Source organism: Macaca fascicularis, chromosome 7, assembly GCF_037993035.2.
Source record: "Macaca fascicularis isolate 582-1 chromosome 7, T2T-MFA8v1.1".
Taxonomy (NCBI): domain Eukaryota; kingdom Metazoa; phylum Chordata; class Mammalia; order Primates; family Cercopithecidae; genus Macaca; species Macaca fascicularis.
In genome coordinates this window covers 74,297,202-74,317,785 of record NC_088381.1, presented here as the reverse complement: position 1 = coordinate 74,317,785, position 20,584 = coordinate 74,297,202, and the positions used below count along the sequence as shown (strand labels likewise).

The following is a 20,584-nucleotide window of genomic DNA, read 5'->3' as shown; positions in this document are numbered from 1 at the left end:
CGCCTTTTTTTTTTTTTTTTTAATTTTGCGACAGAATCTGGCTCTGTTCCCCAGGCTGGAGTGCAGTGGCTCAATCTTGGCTCACTGTAACCTCTGCCTCCTGGGTTTAAGCAATTCTCATGCCTCAGCCTCCTGAGTAGCTGGGACTACAGGTGCGCACCATCACGCCCGGCTAATTTTTTTTTTTGGGACGGAGTCTCACTCTGTCATCCAGGCTGGAGTGCGGTGGTGCAATCTCGGCTCACTGCAACCTCTGCCTCCTAGGTTCAAGTAATTCTCCTGCCTCAGCCTTCTGAGTAGCTGGGATTACAGGTGCACACCACCATGCCCGGCTAATTTTTTGTGTTTTTTAAAGTAGAGACAGGGTTGCACCATTTTGGCCAGGCTGGTCTTGAACTCCTGACCTCGTGATCTGCCCACCTCAGCCTCCCAAAGTGCTGGGATTACAGGTGTGAGCCACTGCGCCTGGCCCTCATTTTTGTGCTTTTTAGTAGAGACAGGGTTTCGCCATGTTGGCCAACCTGGTCTCGAACTCCTAACCTCAAGTGATCCACCCGCCTCGGCCTCCCAAAGTGCTGGAATTACAGGTGTGAGCCATTGCACCCAGCCAAGGCCCATTTTTTAAAACCAAATTCTAATTAGACCTTGCCTCTGAAGGTTATGACTTGTGCATACTGGCTAGTTTCAGGGTGGGCTCACTTTTCACTTTGCCTTTGCTCCCTTGGGAGATAACCTCTAGGTGCACTCAGGAGGAACTAGGAACCCTATGTTCCTCAAGTGGGATTCTGCATGAAGTGCTTTTGTGGGCTTCTGACTCTACCAGATTCTAACTGTGTAATTTATGCAACCCTCTTAAAGACCTCTTTGTGCCTCAATTTTCTTCAGTTGTAAAACAGGGATGATATCACATTTCATTGATTCTTAGACTCACTTTTTGAGTACCATTTATAATTTTAACATCAAATCAAGATTTTTCTTATAATCAATGGTATGTCATTTTTCTTTTTTAGTAGCACATAAAATGGTATGTTTTACAATCAGTGAAGTCTTAGATTTGATATAATACAGTAATATCTACCATTCAATTACTTGAGGATTGGAGTTAGTGAATATATTTCTTAGTTGAATAAATGGTGAATTTGTCTTTATTTTTACTTTTTCCTACTAGTCTCTCTGCCTCCTTATATTGTGCCTTAAAACTATCCTTTACACACGTTCCTAATGATATATATATATATATATATATATATATAATATATATATATATATATTTTTTTTTTTTTTTTTTGAGACGGAGTCTCGCTCCGTCGCCCAGGCTGGAGTGCTGTGGCCGGATCTCAGCTCACTGCAAGCTCCGCCTCCCGGGTTTACGCCATTCTCCTGCCTCAGCCTCCTGAGTAGCCGGGACTACAGGCTCCCGCCACCTCGCCCAGCTAGTTTTTTGTATTTTTTAGTAGAGACGGGTTTCACCGTGTTCTCCAGGATGGTCTCGATCTCCTGACCTCGTGATCCGCCTGTCTCGGCCTCCCAAAGTGCTGGGATTACAGGCTTGAGCCACCGCGCCCGGCCGATATATTTAAAAATGTATTTTTTACTAGCTCTCTTGCTGATGTATACCCCTAACTGCAGCGATTCTTGAGGAGGAGAAGGACATGCCTCACTCCCCTCCACCACCTTCCTCAGAACCTTATGATAGTTCAGTGACACTAAGTGATTGAGGGAAGTATGTTATTTAGTGAATTTTCATGATTTTTTTTAAAGTTGGGGACCACTGCCAAAAGGGTGAAGCCATAGCCCCTTCTCATGTACAAAGACCTCCGTGAGCATGCCCAGCCTGCCTCTCTAGCCTTACCTCTTGCTTTGAACTTTACGCTCCAGTGATACTGAACTATTTTTGTAACTTGTGTTTAGGGATGTTACAACTTTGGAAGTCTTTGATCCAGCATGTAAAGGGTGAGCGGGTGGAGTGGGGCGCAGGGCTATTCCATGGGCAGCGATTTAGAGGAGCAGGGGACTGTGGGGATGGAGATAGTCTCCTTAGAAACAGGTTTGTGAGATCTAGGCGTGGCATTTGAACTTTTTTTTTTTTGATGGCCAAATTGTGCTTCACTTATCTGCCTGCCTATGTGGTTGCCTTAGGCAGAGTGATAGAATCTCAGGGTAAAGAGCAGGGACTTATTCTCTGTTGCTCCAGAGGACACAGGTAGGATTGGGGGTGGAAATTATTTGATGCTTGTTGTAGCTCAGTACAGTTAAAAACTCTCTGACAGTTGTTGCTGCTCAACAGCCCACTGAGCAGCTTGGAAACAGTAGTGAGCTCTCTTCATGGAGGCGAAGGATCTGTCACCAGAGTGAAGGATCTATACTGTTGCAGGAGCCAAAGAACAGAATCCTGCACTGGGAAAGAGGTTGGTCAAGATGACTTTGATTATAACTACCAAATTAACCAACATCCATCAAGTACTTACTAAGAACCAGGCACATAATAGATAGCCAAGTGCTTTATATACAGTGTCTCATTTATTTCCTACATCATCTTTTTTAATCTTTAGAATAAGCCTGGCAGCCAAGAACTCTGGTTCTCCCCATTTTACAGATGAAGAAACTGAGGTTTATTGGTAGGAAGCCTCAGTTTCTCTAAGGTCACACAGCTGGTAAGTGATAGAGCCAGATTCAGATTCTGAACCTGCTCCCTCTACACTCTGCAATGCTGCCTGTAATGTTCCTGCCTCCTTTGACATCCTAAATATGGGGAAATGTGTTTGTGTCATGTTTTGTTAGCAGATAAGCAACCAATGAAGGATAAAATTCAAAAGGACAAGGTTTGGATCTTTTTCTATACTTAGCACTGTGCTTGGCGTTTGGGATCAGCAGTGCAAACAGGTAGTAGCCAAAGGAGGATGAAACACTGGGCTAGAAAGAAAAAGTCCTGCTAGAACATTTAAAAAAAAATGATTTCACAGAGAACCCTGACTCATAATAGGAATTCGTTTTTTTAAAAAGGAAGTAATAATATGTAGTGAGTATACTTTACTGTAGTCAACTGTGTATACTCAAAGAGCATAAAACATGAAGCCAGTGAGTGAGTGATCCTTTTATTAATTATAAAAGAAGATGAGCTGGGTGTGGTGGCTCATGCCTGTCATCCCAGCACTTTGGGAGGCCAAATTGGGCAGATCACAAGTTTAGGAGTTCGAAATCAGCCTGGCCAACATAGAGAAACCCCATCTCTACTAAAAATAGAAAAATTAGCCAGGCGCAGTGGCACATGCCTGTAATCCTAGTTACTCAGGAGGCTGAGGCAGGAGAATTGCTTGAACCTGGGAGGCGGAGGTTGCAGTGAACTGAGATCGCACCACTACAATCCAACCTGGGCGACAGAGCGAAAATCTGTCTCAAAAAAAAAAAGATGATGAATTAGTAGAGCATGAAGAATAATTAATGAGTTGCTAGGTAATTTGCCATTCCCTCTGCCTGGCTGCCTTTTCCTCCAATTGCCAATTAGTTTTAAGGTCACCCTTCTCTGAAATAACATAGCACTTTGTACTTGGGTCATAGTATTTATCACAGACTTCGTTTTATTATAGTTAATTCTCTACATGTTTAATCTTTCTTACTTGATTCTAAACCCTTTAAGGACAGGATCCACATCTTATCTTCATTTCCTTCTTCCAGCTCTTAACATTCTGTGATGTTAAGCCTATTTGAAAATAGACATTGTTAGAGATTATATTCTTTTAGTGAAAAATCGGCCAGGTGCTGTAATCCCAGCACTCTGGGAGGTTGAAGCAGAAGGATTGCTTGAGCCCAGGAGTTTGAGATCAGCCTGGGCAACATGGTGAAACCCTGTCTCTACGAAAAATACAAAAATTAGCTGGGCGTGGTGATGCACATTGGTGGTCCCAGCTACTCTGGAGGCTGAGGTGAGATCACTTGAGCCTCGGAGGTCAAGGCTGCTGTAAGCCATGATCACGCCTCTGCTCTTCAGCTTGAGTGATAGTGACAGAGCAAGACCCTGTCTCAAAAAAAAAAAAAGAAAAATCAGTGAATGCCTTGAACCTAACACACTACCTTTTATGTGGTAGGTACAGTGGGCTCACTGAAACATTTAACTTATTCACCTCTATCCATTTGTCCAAAAACAAAAAGGAAACGAAAAATTCTAAATACAGGACGAAAAATTCTAAATACAGCCCTCAATTCTACTTAATTAGTGTGTATCTGGAATGAATGTGACATGGAAGATTTGAATCTGCTCTTCTTTGCCTCTGTTCTCATGTGCCTGTGCTCATGTGCATCTTAGAGTGCTTAGAGTGATTGTAATGCTTAAAACAAATTTTCAATCTCTGTGGCCCCTAAACCAGCCAGCCACTTCCATCTGATGTGTAAGAGGAGGCTCCCCTGGATTCATTCATTGCCCATTGAAACAATGTATGATCATGTGAGTGAAAGAGAGAAAGAAATCAATGGCTAGGGATTGAATGTCTTGTGGGATTTTATGACAAGAAGACATCTAGAGAAAACCATGGAAATGTCCAGTCTGAAGGTCAAAAAGTTCATAAAAGTGATTTAGAAGACACTAAGAGCAGGTGAAAGGGAAAACAGAACTTTACAAAGCAAAGTTGCTTTCTTGGCTTGCTTTCTTCAGAGCTGCTTAGGACCAGACAGCTCTATGTGCCTGAGAGTTCCTGAAGGAATCTTAGCATTAAAATACAATTCACCATGAAATACTATGCAGCCATAAAAAAAGGATGAGTTCTTGTCCTTTGCAGGGACGTGGATGAAGCTGGAAACCATCATTCTCAGCAAACTAACACAAGAACAGAAAACCAAACACCATATATTTTCACTCATAAATGGCAGTTGAACAATGAGAACACATGGGCACAGGGAGGGGAACATCATACACCAGCACCTGTTGGGGGGTGGGGGGCTAGGAGAAGGATAGCATTAGGAGAAATACCTAATATAGATGACCGGTTGATGGGTGCAGCAAACCACCATGTCACGTGTATACCTATGTAAAAACCTGCACATTCTGCACATGTACCCCAGAACTTAAAGTAAAATAATTTTTTTAAAAAAGTACAATTCATAGGCTGGGCACAGTGGCTCATGCCTGTAATCCCAGCACTTTGGGAGGCCAAGGCATACGGATCACTAGGTCAGGAGATCGAGACCATCCTGGCTAACACAGTGAAACCCACGGTCTCTACTGAAAATACAAAAAATTAGCCAGGCGTGGTGGCACGCACCTGTCATTCCAACTGCCTAGGAATCTGAGGCAGGAGAATCGCTGGAACCTGGGAGGTGGAGGTTGCAGTGAGCCGAGATGGTGCCACTGCACTCCAGCCTGAGCGACAGAGTGAGACTCCATCTAAAGAAAAATAAATAAATACAATTCATTACTTGATATTAACAGTGAGCTGCAAAAAAAGCACTCCCCCCCCCCAAAAAAGCCCAATTACATTTAGAATATTTCTTTTTTAGAAGTCATGGGAGTGTGTAATATACTTTTGAAGGTTTCTGTTAAAATGATTTAATGGTGATTTAATGTCTAACTCTTTGACTCATATTGTTTTGTCTCCTTAGCTAGAAGTCAACTTTTCAGTGACATCAAGTATGCCTGGTACTTCTTAATGTGCTTCATGTTGTTCATTGTAGTTACACCTACATAGATATCCACCCAAGAGTCATTGAATCTAATTACCATATGTTCGTTTTTAGGTAAAAGAGGTGCAAAGGAACGAGGATAGTCAGTTCTTTGCTTGTCTTAAAACACCGATAAAACATTGGACTTTGGAATGAAAGTACCGAGTAAGAGAGAAAAAGGCATATGTACCAGGCCCTCAATTCTACTCATAAAGATATCTTGGCCGGGCGCGGTGGCTCAAGCCTGTAATCCCAGCACTTTGGGAGGCCGAGACGGGTGGATCACAAGGTCAGGAGATCGAGACCATCCTGGCTAACACGGTGAAACCCCATCTCTACTAAAAAATACAAAAAACTAGCCGGGCGAGGTGGCGGGCGCCTGTAGTCCCAGCTACTCAGGAGGCTGAGGCAGGAGAATGGCGTAAACCCGGGAGGTGGAGCTTGCAGTGAGCTGAGATCCGGCCACTGCACCCCAGCCTGGGCGACAGAGCAAGACTCCGTCTCAAAAAAAAAAAAAAAAAAAGATATCTTCTTCCCCTTTTCATTTGTTTCTAAAATGAATAATATGGGAACTAGAGTCTGACTGTGGGCCAAGATGACTCTCAGATGATTTTCTCTTCCCCTGTCAGTGCTGAGTCACCTCAGAGCGTCTTGTTACCCTTTGACTTATTAGTAGCCACCACGCCTTCAAGTATAGACAAGAAAATGATGCATTTCCCATCTCTCAACAATCTCTTCCCTACTTATTTTCTGAAGCCCTTTCTTAGGAATTAATGAAACTAGTAAAAAAGCTATCAGCCTGGGAGGCTGAGGTGGGTGGGTCACGAGGTCAGGAGATTGAGACTATCCTGGCTAACACAGTGAAACCCCGTCTCTACAAAAAAGACAAAAAATTAGCCAGGTGTGGTGGCACGTGCCTGTTGTCCCAGCTACTTGGGAGGCTGAGGCAGGAGAATCACTTGAACCTGGGAGGCGGATGTTGCAGTGAGCCGAGATTGCACCACTGCACTCCAGCCTGGGCCACAGAGCGAGACTCTGTCTCAAAAAAAAAAAAAAAAAAAAAATTAGCCGGGTGTGGTGGCATGTGGCCTATAGTCCCAACTACTGGGGAGGCTGAGGCTATAGGATCGCTTGAATCCGGGAGATGGAGGTTGCAATGAGCTGAGATCGTGCCACTGCATTCCATCCTGGGCGACAGAGTGAGACCATGTCTCAAGAAAAAGAAAAATGAAGAGACACAGATGTCCAGAGGTGTTGGGGGAGAATGGAGAGACTCGATAACAGGTTAAATTGTCTTTAGAGGAACTGACATTTTGACTACAGTACTCATTCCTACTCTTGACTATTTTCAGGGGTTCCAAGAGAAAAATCTAAATAGGACAGAGCTAAAAACACCAACTTTCACTCACTAAAATGTCATAAATTTATGTATCTTGATCTTGGAAAACATCAGTATCTATGCCTCATTTTACCTTTTAAGATTTCAGAATTATCGCCTGAAGCATTTTTTCTGTTGTCTTCCCCTTATGTCAAGATATCCTGTTGGTTTATTGAGGTTATCCTAATCTTTATGTCAGATGAAACTCATCCTGGTTGTAATTATTTTTAGGTTAAATAACCATTGGATTTGCCAAGTACTGAAAAATCAGTAGCACTTTTGTTTAAACTCTGTTAATAAACACTTCTGAATGCATTTTGCTAGTGTCATTATTTCCCATGCTTGCTGAGTAGAGAGAAAGTTGAATTATCATTACTTGATAATTCATATTTGTTCATTGCACACTGTGTGAGTCTGGGTTTAGGCCTCTTGAAGACTTAGCCTCTTTCCTTCTGTTCCTGTGGTTTCGAATGCCATTTACATGACTCACATCTCAGATTTTCTTTCCCTACCAGCCTCCCTGTGTTGGTTTGTGACTTTATCTGTCAGTCAGTCTTCTCTCAGGTATTTACCTAGATTTCTGCAGGCTTCCTCAAGGTCAGCCCACCAGCCAACTTCCGTTGTTTCAACAGAACCCTTCTTTGTGCCCTGACTGTATCTCCAGTTCTTTAGATACATGAGTTCAGTATTGATTCTTGACTGCTTGCTCCCCACACCCATGCTTAGCAGCCTCCAACTTTCTCAAGTCCTGTCTGTCTCCAGTCAGAGAAATGTTAGTCATCTTTCGTGGTCAACTTTTCATGTTCAGTGGACAAGGTCTGAACTGACTAGCAGGACTAATACGGGCAGCTGTTTACTTATCCATTGCTCAGTTACACTTGAGTCATTTTGCTTACTAAAGGTCAGTTGTTATGTTTCCAGATCTCTTTATGCCAGTAAAGTGGTACTGTAATTATGTAATTTGATTAAATAATATACGTATTAAATTATGAGGAAGAAAAGAAAATTATTCTGGCTGTGCGTGGTGGCTCATGCCTGTAATCCTAGCACGTAGGAGTTCGAGACCAGCCTGGGCAACATGGTAAAACCCTGGCTCTACTAAAAATACAAAAGATAAGCTGGCGTGGTGGCGTGCGCCTGTAGACCCAGCTACTCAGGAGGCTGAGGCAAGAGAATTGCTTGAACCTGGGAGACAGAGGCCGCAGTGAGTCGAGATCGCGCCCCTGCACTCCAGCTGGGCGACAGAGTGAGACTGTTTCCAAAAAAAAGAGAAAAGAAAATTATTCTGTGAAAACTAAGAGGAATGCTTTGGAAGGACAAGTTACTTTAAAAAGGAAATGAAGCTGAATTAGGTTGGGTAAGATAACTATGGAAGAGTAGAGGTGGAGGAATCCTAAAAATCTAGGATTCTGTACTTACTGTTTCATAGCAGTCTGAGTTCTAACTTTAGAGAAACTGGAAATTGTAGATGATGCATTTTGGGTGAGTTTTTTGCAATAATGGCAAAAAAAATCAGCAGAAGAGATCTTTCTGGGTTGGGCACATTGGCTCACACCTGTAATCTCAATACTTTGGGAGGCTGAGGCGGGAGGATCCCTTGAGCTCAGGAGTTCAAGATCAACCTGAGCAACATAGCAAGACCTCATCTCTACTTAAAAATTAAAAAAAAAAAAAAAAGCTGGGCATGGTGGCATGTGCCAATAGGCCCAGCTACTCAGGAGACTGAGGCAGGAGGATTGCTGGAGCCCAGTAGTTCAAGGCTGCAATGAGCTATAATCATGGCACTGCACTCTAGCCTGGGTGACAAAGCAAGACCCTGTCTCAAAAAAAAAAAAAAAAAAAGAGTTTTTTGGCCTTTGCCAAAAATTTAATGGCTCTCAAAGTTTTGTTTATAGCAAATAATGGTAGGTGTGGACATTCATGGGAAAAGTCGCAGTAAAAGTCAGATTAACCATACCATTATTACTTTAGTTTTAAATGCTATCCATGGACTCTCAGTTACTGAGGGTGAGGAAATCAGTGTTCGTATTCTACCTCCCTCCTTTTTTCCCCTCTTCTCTTCCTAGTTTTTACTAGCTGGAGTTTTCTACATCATCAAAGCATATAGTATTGACACTCCGTTGTTACCCTAATCCTATTTTAGTCTTAGACCTACAGTTAAGTAGTTTCAGTGCTCACTGCAAGTTTTTGCCGTAGTTTTTTGTTTTGTTTTTGTTTTTGAGAAGGATTTTCGCTCTTGTTGCCCAGGCTGGAGTGCAGTGACATGATCTTGGCTCACTACAACCTCCTCCTGGGTTCAGGCGATTCTCCTGCCCCAGCCTCCCAAGTAGCTGGGATTACAGGCAAGTGCCACTTCTGCCCAGCTAACTTTTTTTTTTTTTTTTGAGATGGAGTCTCGCTCTGTCACCCAGGCTAGAGTACAATGGCGCAATCTCAGCTCACTGCAGCCTCCACCTCCCAGGTTCAAGCGATTCTGCCTCAGCCTCCTGAGTAGCTGGGATTACAGGTGTGTGCCACCACACCTGGCTAATTTTTGTATTTTTAGTAGAGATGGGGTTTCACCATGTTGGCCAGGCTGGTCTTGAACTCCTGACCTCAAATGATCCACCCGCCTTGGCCTCCCAAAGTGCTGGGATTACAAGCATGAGCCACCAGGCCTGGCCCTGCCATAGTTTTTCCAGTCACCTCTTAGTTGGCACAAGTGCTTCCTTTTGTAGATTCCTTAAGAAATACTTGGCCGCGTGTGGTGGCTCATGCTTGTAATGCCAGCACTCTGAGAGACTGAGGTGGGTGGATCACTTGAGGTTGGGAGTTTGAGACCAGCCTGACCAACATGGAGAAACCCCATCTCTACGAAAAATACAGAATTAGCCAGGCGTGGTGCACATGCCTGTAATCCCAGCTACTCAGGAGGCTGAAGCAGGAGAATCGCTTGAACCAGGGAGGCAGAGGTTGCGGTGAGCAGAGATAGCACCATTGCACTCCAGTCTGGGCAACAAGAGTGAAACTCTGTCTCAAAAAAAAACAAAAAAGAAAGAAAAAAAAAATATTTGGGAACAGTGGTCCCCATTCTGTTACCCTTGCTGGACAGTTGACTGGGTATAAAGTCCTTGAGTCTGCTGGGCACAGTGGCTCACACCCTAATCCCAGCACTTTGGGAGGCCAAGGGGGGCGGAATATGAGGTTGAGAGATCCGGACCATCCTGGCCAACATGGTGAAACCCCATCTCTACTAAAAATACAAAAATTAGCTGGGCATGGTGGCGCATGCCTATAGTCCCAGCTCCTTGGGAGGCTGAGGTAGGAGAATTGCTTGAACCCAGGAGGTGGAGGTTGCAGTGAGCCGAGATCACGCCACTGCACTCCAGCCTGGTGACAGAGCGAGACCCCATCTCAAAAATGAAAATAAAAATAAGTAAAGTCCTTGAGTCACACTTTCTGTCCTTGAGAATTTTGTAGGTATTGTTCCATTTTCTGTTAGCATCAAATATTAATGTGGAAATTTTCATGATTTTGTTTCTCTTTTAAGTGATTTGATCTTTTTGCCTGGTTGCAGGAACTCAGAAACCTTACTTAAAGGTGTATCTTGGTACTGCCTATTCTGAATTTGTTTTCCCTGGGATACAGTGTGACCTTTCAGTATGTACACCCCAATCCTCTTATAGTTCAGAAACATCTTGGATTCTATCTTTATGAACATATCTTTACATATTTTTCCCATTCATGTTAAAGTTTTCTTTTATGCAAATATTACATCTCCTTTGCTGTCTTTTGTAACTGTTTCTTCTCTATTTCTTTTAGCCCTTTTTGGTTTCTTTTTTTTTTTTTTCATTTCTCTCCTTTTGTTCCCACTGTGTTTTTAGCAGTCTCTCTTCTCCCTTTGCTTATTCCAGTTTCACCTTCATTTCTATAACAGTATTTTTCCTTTCACTTCTTTCCTCAGTTCTGCTAGTATACAGCTTGTCTTCTCTTCTCGTCTCCCTACCTCTGCTGAAGTTCTGTATTTCTGCTTTGAGCTCTCATTTCATAGAGACAACTATTTTGTCAAGTTTTCTTTTTTTCATTGTGTAAAATATTTTATTACCATTGTATCTAGTCCATGGAGGCCCTTTTCCAGTGTGTGGTCTTAGTCTGCCATTTGGTTTTCCTATTTCTTTCCTAATTTTTCCTCACTGTATATTTTTATAGATCCTGTTTAGATTTTTTGTATACTTAAATAGGCAAGTTTTTCAGGGACCAGCTGTTTGCAGGATGCTTGCTGGGGGAGCTACCAAAACTGTGTTCTGGGCTGGCTACAGTTGTTCCCTTGATTTAGGGTTCTGGGTGAGTCCGTGTACCCTTAGTCTCCAACCAGCCAATCAAGATAGGCAAGGTGTCTCTTAGCATCTCCTCAATGCAAAGGCTGTCTTCTCTACTACCATGGAGACCACGTCTGTGAGGCAAATGTAGCTTGTGTGATTTCTCATTTAGCCTCAACTTCAGGTCCAAGGAAGTTCCTGCCTTCTAAAAACGAGGAATTAATTTGATACCGGAGTGTGTCCTTTACTCACAGGAAGTACATATTTTTGCAGATCTTTCTGAGATCTCCAGCTTCCCTGTCCTCTCCCTGTAGCATCCTTTCTTCTTTTCCTTCTGTGAAGCAAAGGAGTCCCTGCCGGAGCTCCCTGCTTTTGACAGCTTTTTCACCTGTTTGGGGGTTTGGAGTTTTGGATATCCTATAGTTATAACAAAAATGGAGTTTGCTTTTCTATTTCTTCTTTTTGCATTTGGAACACATTTTGAACAGCATTTGAAAATGCTGACTTTATGATGCAGTGTTAAATAAGAAGCTTTAACTGACTTTCTGTTAACCAGCCACTAGTCTCCACGACATCATGTGTTAGGCCTTTTACTATACCTTCTCCATAAAGCCCCCACCACCACACTGTTGTCGGTCTTCGAAGTCCCTAAAGCCCAAGGAATATGCTACTCAGATATATGGAAAGCCTTTCATTCTTTCAGCATGCCTACTCTGAGCATTGTTCTAGGCCTTGGAGATAAAGCATGGAAGAATTAATACATGATCTTAACACACCAAAGTCTTAAATGATTTCATGTGGAATAGGTGTCAGGGATGAATAGAGTGGAAGACACAGTTTGGGATTCTGAGGAAGTATGATAGAAAGGGTAGAACATGAGCTCTGGAATCAACACCATTCTGCTACTAACATACATGACATTGGGATCATTTTATTGCCTTTTCCTCATACATAAAATGTATCAATTTATTCATATATAAAGACAAGGCAGGCCGGGCGTGGTGGCTTACGCCTGTAATCTCAGCACTTTGGGAGGCCAAGGCAGGCGGATCATCTGAGGTCAGGAGTTCCAGACCAGCCTGGCCAACATGAGGAAACCCCGACTCTACTAAAAATATAAAAATTAGCTGGGCGTGGTGACAGGTGCATATAATCCCAGCTACTCAGGAGGCTGAGTTGGGAGAATTGCTTGAACCCAGGAGGCGGAGGGTACAGTGAGCCAAGTACACAACACTGTACTCCAGCCTGGGGAACAGAGTGAGACTTTGCCTCAAATAATAATAGTAATAATAATAATAGTAGTAGTAATAATAATAAAGTGAAGGTTACATTACCTACCTTAGATGAATGTTGTAAAATTAAGGTAAGTTACATAAAGTACTTGGTTCATAATAGATACTCAACAAGTACTACTTTCTACCCACACAGGGATTGGCTAAACAAAAGGAATAAATACTGAAAGTACAGGTATAGAGGACTGTTTCTCTCCTTTTTTATTAAATTGTGGTAAAATATGTAACATAAAGTTTCCTGTCTTCACTATTTTTAAACTTACAGTTCTGTGGCATTAAGTGTGTCCACATTGTTGTGCAGTCGCCACCACCATCCATCTCCAGAGCTCTTTATCTTGCAAAACAACAGCCCTGTAACCACTGCCCTCTTGCCCCTGCCCATGGCAGCCCCCATTCCAGTTTCTGTCTCTGAATTTGACTACTCTGGGTACCCCATAGGAGTGGAATCACACAGTCCTCATCCTTTTGTGTGTGGGTTGTTTCACTTAACAGTGTCTTCAAGGTTCATCTGTGTTACAGTGTGTCTCAGAATTCCCTTCCCTTTTACAGCGTCTCAATTCAGATAGAAACAAAACAAAACAAAACAAAAAAAGCAGAATTCCTTTCCTTTTTAAGGCTGAATAATATTCTGTTGTATTTCTGTGGCACATTTTGTTGATCCAATTGTCTGTTCATGGACACTTGGGCTGCTTCCAATTGTTCCAGTATTGTTGTGAATAATACTGCTATGAACATGGGTGTACACATTCTCCTCAAGTCTTTACTTTCAGTTCTTTTGAGTGTGTACCCAAAAGTGGAATAGTTGAGCCATATGGTAATTCTGTTTTTAATCTTTTTGAGGAACCACCATACTGTGTTCAGAGGCCTATTTATTGATGGGGACAAGTATAAACAGTGGAATTCCCCCAGGGAATTATTTTAAAACCAATCTTAACATTTTGTAAATTATCTAAATATGAGACTTTTACCATTAAATCTTTATTTGCATATAGCTAATGAATAATTCATATTGTATAAAATGTAAGAACACCTCGTGAGAGTGTGTGTGTATGTAGACAGAACAGTGGTTAATAAGGCTCAATGTGGGCACACATACACGGGAATACATTTGATTTATTATACTCTGTCCTCAAGATCAGAAGTTCCCTGCACTTCCTGAGGGCAAAATACAGGGAGCCAATGCCAGAGAACTTCAGATGTCAGAAGTGCACAGTGCCCAGATATGCAGACACATCTTTCTTCTTGACTCTGCATTGCTTACAGAGTAAACTGGTGGTTGACTGTAGACTCTAGACCAGTGGTGCTCAGCTGGGGTAAGTTTGCCCCCTGGAACACATATGACAATTCTGGAGACATTTTTGATTGTCAAGCTGGAGGAGTAGAGACCAGGGATGCCAGAGAACAGGCCTCAGCGACAGGACAGCCCCACAGCAGAGAATTTTCTGGCCCCAGATGTCACTGGTACCCAGGCTGAGAAGTCCTGCTCCAGACCCAAATTACCTTCTCAGCCTTGTCTTAGCCTCTCTCCTGCGTAAATAAAGTTGCCATCCCAGCCAGACCCAGAAGCTCCCCATACCTGCCCACACACCAGCTGAATTGCTCCTTCCAACACCTTCTACCTGAAATTCTTTCCCCTGCTTCTCTAATGTCAGAGCCCAGCTTCAGTCCTCCCACTGTCTCTGTGAAACTCTCTGATCTCTCTAGCCACAGTTCCCTTTCTTCTCTGACTTCCCCAGGATTATCCCAATCATTTGGCACTTAGTTAACAATAGAAGGTTGTACTTGCTATCTTCTCACCTTGACTGAAAGCACCTTGAGGGCCATTTGATACGATTTGGTTTGAAATATGCAGTACCATTCCTTATGAACCCCAGTGGGCATCTCTGCTTTGACCCACCCAGGGCTTTCTGTGACAGCTTTCCTACTATGATGGGGTGCAATGGTTGAGTCAACCTCTGTCCCATCACAGCGGTTAGGTACACTGAGATTCAGCTTTGTTTAGATAACTAGCTAGATGGAACCTAAGCCCAAATGTGAGCCTTATGCTTAGAAAGATGTTTATGCTGAATCTGCTTTCTAATCTAAGCAGTAAGAAATGAGGTTAGGAGAGGTGCAAAGGAATTGGGCTCTATCTTGCTCTGATCACGTCCCTTCAGTGGAGCACAGCCTGGAGGATCTGCCTTATGGAAGGTGGGAGACATTCATTTCAGTTGCTTGGATAGGGATTATTCTGTCATAACTGGACCTACTTAATGACAGTGTTGATGGTAATATTAATAATGAAAGCCATAATTACTTACTTGGAACCCAGTGTGAACTGGGCATCAGGCTAGGTGCTTTACACATATTTATCTCATCCAGCCCTCACTGCAATCCTGGAAGGAAGCTGAAGCACTTTAAAGATAATTTGCCCAGGGCCACCCAGCTAGCAAGTAGCAGAGCCAGAATTTAAACAAGAGCTGCCTGACTTTGAAGCCTGTGCTCGTAGCTACCACCTCACTGCTGAGGGGAGAGATTCATGTTGCCCTGTGCCAAGACCTGGGAGAGACCCCTCGTGGTGTCACTGGAGAGGTGGATGGGCAAAGGGGCTTGAGTGTCTGAGTCAGGACCTGTTGTCATATCTGACCACTCTGCTGCTGCAGGAAAAGGAAACCTCATGGGTTACACTTTGACCACCACAGAGTATTCTGACTCTTCTGATTTTTGCTTCCACTTTAGGTGCACTACATCCTCCAGGAGGTGGTGATGGGTGGGATGGTGTTGGAAACAAACATGAATGAAATCGTGGCTCAGATTGAAGCTCAAAACAGGCTGGAGAAATCCGAGGTGAGTAAGCAACTGTGTTCTAGCCCTGGCTGGGTAGAGAAAACCTGGGCAGAGGCAGGAGTGTGTACATGTGTTGGTTTGTGTTGCTGTGAAACCTCAGGAAATGATACTCATCTTCTTTCTTCCTTGAGTCCATTGAAACTCATGGATTTGAAGGTCAACCAGCCCTGAAAATTAAACAGATAACAAGGTTTGAAATCTCAGACTTTCAGGGTAAAAGAGTAAATAGAAAAGCCAGATGGCAGAGGAAAGCAAACAGCTTTTGGCTTGGGGGTTATGACCCATGTTTGTGGTTTGTAATTCCTTCTTTGAAAGCCACTCGTTCCCTGGAGGGACCCAGAACCCTCTTCTCCTATTCCAGTGTGGTTTCCTAGTTTGTGTGCTCTAAGAGTCTGATCTCCCAGCAGCCATTTCTCGTGGTGTCTTTCAGACCTCAGAGTTGCCAATTTCCTTATTTCCAGTTAGCCTTATAAAAAACTACAGTAGAGTTTGGGCTAGGCTTGAAAATAACATACCCCAGTCCACCCCCACATGGTACTGGGCTTGATACAGATGTTCACATAAATTCTGTCCTATCCCTCTGAGGCCTCTCCATCCCCTTCCTCAGCCTTACCAGAGCACAGAGGTTACAGACATATACTTTCACATGCAGAAATAGCAGAACAAATTACCTCTTTAATTATCTGAGGGTCTTAAAGAGATTCTTTGCCTTGTATAACGGAACTTGATCTTGCGAAACCAAGAATTCTTCTTTCTGTGAGGACTGGCAGTCCTGTGGAAGAAGCTTTTGCAGACCACAGCTATTGTGACAGCTATAGTTCTTTCAGAAATGTAGGCTGGGAAGATTCCAGGAATAGTAAGTGAGTCAGAGGCAAGGGGGTTGGAAATGAGAAGAAATGGAGACTTGCTGGGTGAGGGCAGAATTGGAGTTGGCATTCGGAAAGAAGGCAATAGGGGAAAAATGATTGTGAGAGAGTCTTCATCCACTTTTGCCCTTCTCTCCACATGGGGATGAGCCTGCCAGGTAGGGGGTTCACTGTAGATGTGCAGACTCTGCGTTTTGTCACCAGCCCTTCTGTATCTGTGATACCCCCACCTTCTCCCAGCTTGTTGCCACACGACACTTCCAAAGCCAGCTCTTTTCATTTCACATTATTAGTTGGCAAGCAGTTGCCCTAGAGCCATGGCTTTTCTTTTCCTTTTAAGAATTTCCCTGTGACTTTGCACGTTTCAGTAAGAGTCTTCAGTCTTTTGAGGAAGGGGTTTTGTTTTGTTTTGTAACCAGAAAAGTGCCCCTGACAAACCACCTTAGATTATTTCAGCATTTTTTGGGTACCCACCATGTGCCAGGCACTGTGAGATGCTGGGGCTGTGAAACTGCATAGGCCACACCCCACCTCTGAGGAACTGGTAGTCTAGTAGGACTGCAGGCTTTGGATCCCTGTGCCAAACCCCATCTAACCTCAAGATTGTTTTGTTGGCTACTTTTGAGGAATAAGGGGGGAAAATTAAAACTTCAGTTGTGTGTGCTCAGTTTGGAATTTCTCTAGGCATCCCTCACCTGTTACTTTGTTTGTTTGTTTGTTTGTTTGTTTTTGAGACAGAGTCTCTCTCTGTAGCCCAGGCTGGAGTGCAGTGGTGTGATCTCAGCTCACTGCAACCTCCACCTCCCAGGTTCAAGCGATTTTCCTGTCTCAGCCTCCCTAGTAACTGGGACTACAGGCGCCCGCCACCACACTCGGCCAATTTTTGTATTTTTGGTAGAGATGGGGTTTCACCATGTTGGCCAGGCCAGTCTCGACCTCCTGACCTCAGGTGATCCACCCACCTTGGCCTCCCAAAGTGCTGGGATTACAGGCGTGAGCTTGTTTGTTTTTGTTTTTGCTTTTCTTTTCTTTTTTTTAGCGTTAAGCAGGTAACACTGAGAATTTGTCTCATACTTGCCTGTCATTTCTTCTCAGGGTGGCCTTTCAGCAGCCCCTGCGCGGGCTGTGTCTGCTGTGAAAAACATCAACCTGCCAGAGATTCCTCGGAACATCAACATTGGCGATCTCAACATCAAAGTTCCCAACCTGTCCCAGTTTGTCTGAGGGTCAAGGATTGGGCTGAAATAGAGTCCTTAAGACAAGCAAAGACAAGCACGTCTGGAAACAGAACCCATTTTGAGCCATAGAAGAGTGAAGCCTCACGACCTAGAACCTTTGTGTCTGGGGAAGACTGTTCGGCATGGAATGGGGAAGGGATTCCTATTGACACTGCTCGGGTGTGCCCAGTTCTCACATGTGCAGCCATGCCGTTCTCTGATGCACACGGCCGCTGCAGATGTGAGGGGCCCTGCCTTCCTCAGCAGGGAGTCAGCATGCCCAAGCCACTCGCACCTTTACCTTACACACGGACGCTCCCAAGGGTTAGGGACTGCATTGAGCAGACCCACCTGCTTCCCAGAACCTCCTCACTAGGGCTGAGCACCTTCTCTGACTGGAGTCTTCATCCTTAGCACCACAGACTTCCGAGGTCCCATGGCCTTTACTTGCTGGTGAGGTGTCATAGGTAGAAATGGGCTGGCCCTTCAGATTTGGGGGTGTGGTGAGTGGCAAGTAAGGGCAAAATTTTAGAAGAACCAGAGTCACCTGCTGACTCTATTGAGATTGTTACACCCAGAATCCTTTTGTAGTTTTTTTGTGGGTTTTTTTTTTTTTGAGACGGAGTCTTGCTCTGTCACCCAGGCTAGAGTGCAGTGGTGTAATCTTGGCTCACTGCAACCTCTGCTTCCTGGGTTCAAGCAATTCTCCTGTCTCAGCCTCCCCAGTAGCTGGGATTACAGCACCCACCATCAAGCCCAGCTAATTTTTGTATTTTTAGTAGAAATGGTTTCACCATGTTAGCCAGGCTGGTCTCGAACTCCTGGACCTCAAGTGATCCACCTGCCTTGGCCTCCCAAAGTGCTGGCATTACAGGTGTGAGCCACCATGCCCTGCCACCAGAATTCCTTTTGTATAGCCGAGCCTTTTGGTTACCACCACATGAAGAATATGCTTCCTGCATTGTTCTATTCCCAGTTGTATTCTCACAGGTGTTATGTGCAGGACACGATCCAAATCATAAACCTGGCGCATGCCCACCACATTTCTGCTAATAGGGAGAGGGACCCACCACACACCCACACATGCCACAGGTCCCTTCTCCCAGAGGAGAGGCCCTGTGTCTGTAGAAGGTTAAAGCTGACAACATGTGGAACATCCCAGAATTATGACTCTTCCCAAGTTTAAAATACATTCTCCTCATGGGAGCAGAAGGTTCGTTGCTGTGTTGTGAATGATGAGCTGCCTCCACAGGGAACCCACTGCCACCTGGGCCAGCTTCTGGAGCGTGAGAACCTGAGCCAGGGTCACCCTTTTGGGGCCTGGACACGACGCATGCTGGCTAAGACTAGGAGCAGGGCTGCCTCTTCTCCCTCCCGGAGCTCTGCTTGTGGGCACGCCCTGTTCCCTCAGGTGCCATTCTCCCAGAGCTTAGGTGCCCATAAATGTTCTTACTGCGGTGGAGTAGGGCCTCCTGCTCCCACGCTGTCGCATGGGCTAGATCTCAGGTGTGCTGTTGAGCCACCTTGAGATGAGGACTGCTTTGCAGTCAAGTTTCCAGCCTGGGCCCCTCTCGGGCCTTCTGGTTGGGGACTCTCAGCCTCCTGATGCTGTTGCAGGGCAGGTCTGAGAGGCTGCCCAGCAGCACCCCGTGTCAGGGCCACCTCATTTTCCATTTTTGAACAGCGCTCCCTGTGGTTTGTGCGCACTGCTCCATACAGCCTCTGATCCTCACTCTTGAAAGCTCCATGATAAGCGCAGAGATGGGCAATGTGGATCAGAAGGTGGGCCTCTTAGTGTGGAAGAGGGAAGTGTAGGTGAATAGATGTCAAAACCCCTGACAGCATTCTTTTGAAGGGTTGGATTTTCTTTTTCTGGCAGACATTTCAGTACATTCACATTTCTCTCATTTGCTGAATGTGAAATCAGAATAAAGGAGATCAGTGTTTATTTTGTACCTTCTGTAAGTTGGCATGAGCAAGATCATTCAACAGTCCTTACAACAGACATTCTTATCCCCATTTTGCAGATGAAGGAAGTAGACGCAGTTCCAGTAACCTTCCCTTAGGTTACACAGGGCTGAGATTCGAGACTGCTCACTTGACTTCATTGTCCTTTTCTTTCCTCATTGCTGAAGATGGCTTCTCCCAATGTTATCATCTTTTTTATAGATGAAACTGAGCCTCAAAGAGATTAAGTGACTTCTCCCAAACCGTGGTCTAAATAGGCTTGATTTTCTAAGGTGGTCAGTGATCATGTCATAGAGTATAAGAGCCAAAGAGTCTTCTGTGTCCCTCCATTTAACTGAGGTTGAAGCCAAAGCCCAAGGTGGTAAGTGTTACGTCGAGGGTCACAAATCCAGAGCTACATCCCTCTTCTTGAGTTCGTTTGTTATGTGGTTTAATGAATTACTGCAGGACAGCCCCTGTGCTAGATTTCCTGAGATAGCCTTGAGATTTTGAATGTTTTGCCTGCCAGAAGCCAATGGTTTTAAAAAATCATTGAGTGGCCCTACAGATTCAAAGTGGGCATCGAAACATCCCTCACACTGCCTCTTACGATGGCATAAAACTAAAGCCCGTTTTTTTATTTGGAAAACTCAGTCCCTTTGGACAAGCCACAATAATTTTTCATTAACTGCTTAAGCTTGCCTGCAAATTCAGCTAGCTTTCCGGCCTGCTATCAGCAAAGCCATAAACATCTTTTTAAAAAATATGTTAAGGTTGGCCGGGTGCGGTGGCTCACGCCTGTAATCCCAGCACTTTGGGAGGCCAAGGCAGGCAGATCACGAGGTCAAGAGATCAAGACCATCCTGGCTAACACAGTGAATCCCCGTCTCTACTAAAAATACAAAAAATTAGCCAGGCGTGGTGGTGGACGCCTGTAGTCCCAGCTGCTCAGGAGGCTGAGACAGGAGAATGGCGTGAACCTGGGAGGCAGAGCTTTCAGTGAGCCGAGATCATGCCACTACACTACAGCATGGGAGACACAGAAAGACTCTGTCTCAAAAAAAAAATATATATATATATATGTGTGTGTGTGTGTGGGTGTGTGTTA

The 20,584-nt window shown here is 44.3% G+C and overlaps 1 protein-coding gene across 3 annotated transcripts in view; it reads left to right on the top strand.

Annotated features, from left to right (window-relative positions):
* The window catches only part of AP3S2 (adaptor related protein complex 3 subunit sigma 2), a 62,388-nt gene extending 42,899 nt beyond the window's left edge, over positions 1 to 19,489 (top strand). For 2 of the 3 annotated variants that reach the window (XM_005560496.5, XM_073996712.1), the window contains 2 exons: positions 15,339 to 15,446; positions 17,408 to 19,489. In XM_005560496.5, coding sequence (XP_005560553.1) covers positions 15,339 to 15,446; positions 17,408 to 17,536 — 237 coding nt within the window. In that variant the 3' untranslated portion in view covers positions 17,537 to 19,489. Of the gene's footprint in view, positions 1 to 2,287; positions 2,409 to 15,338; positions 15,447 to 17,407 lie in introns of all 3 variants that reach the window. The other variant, XM_065548425.2, reaches the window with a different exon arrangement.
* Positions 19,490 to 20,584: the final 1,095 nt, after the last annotated feature.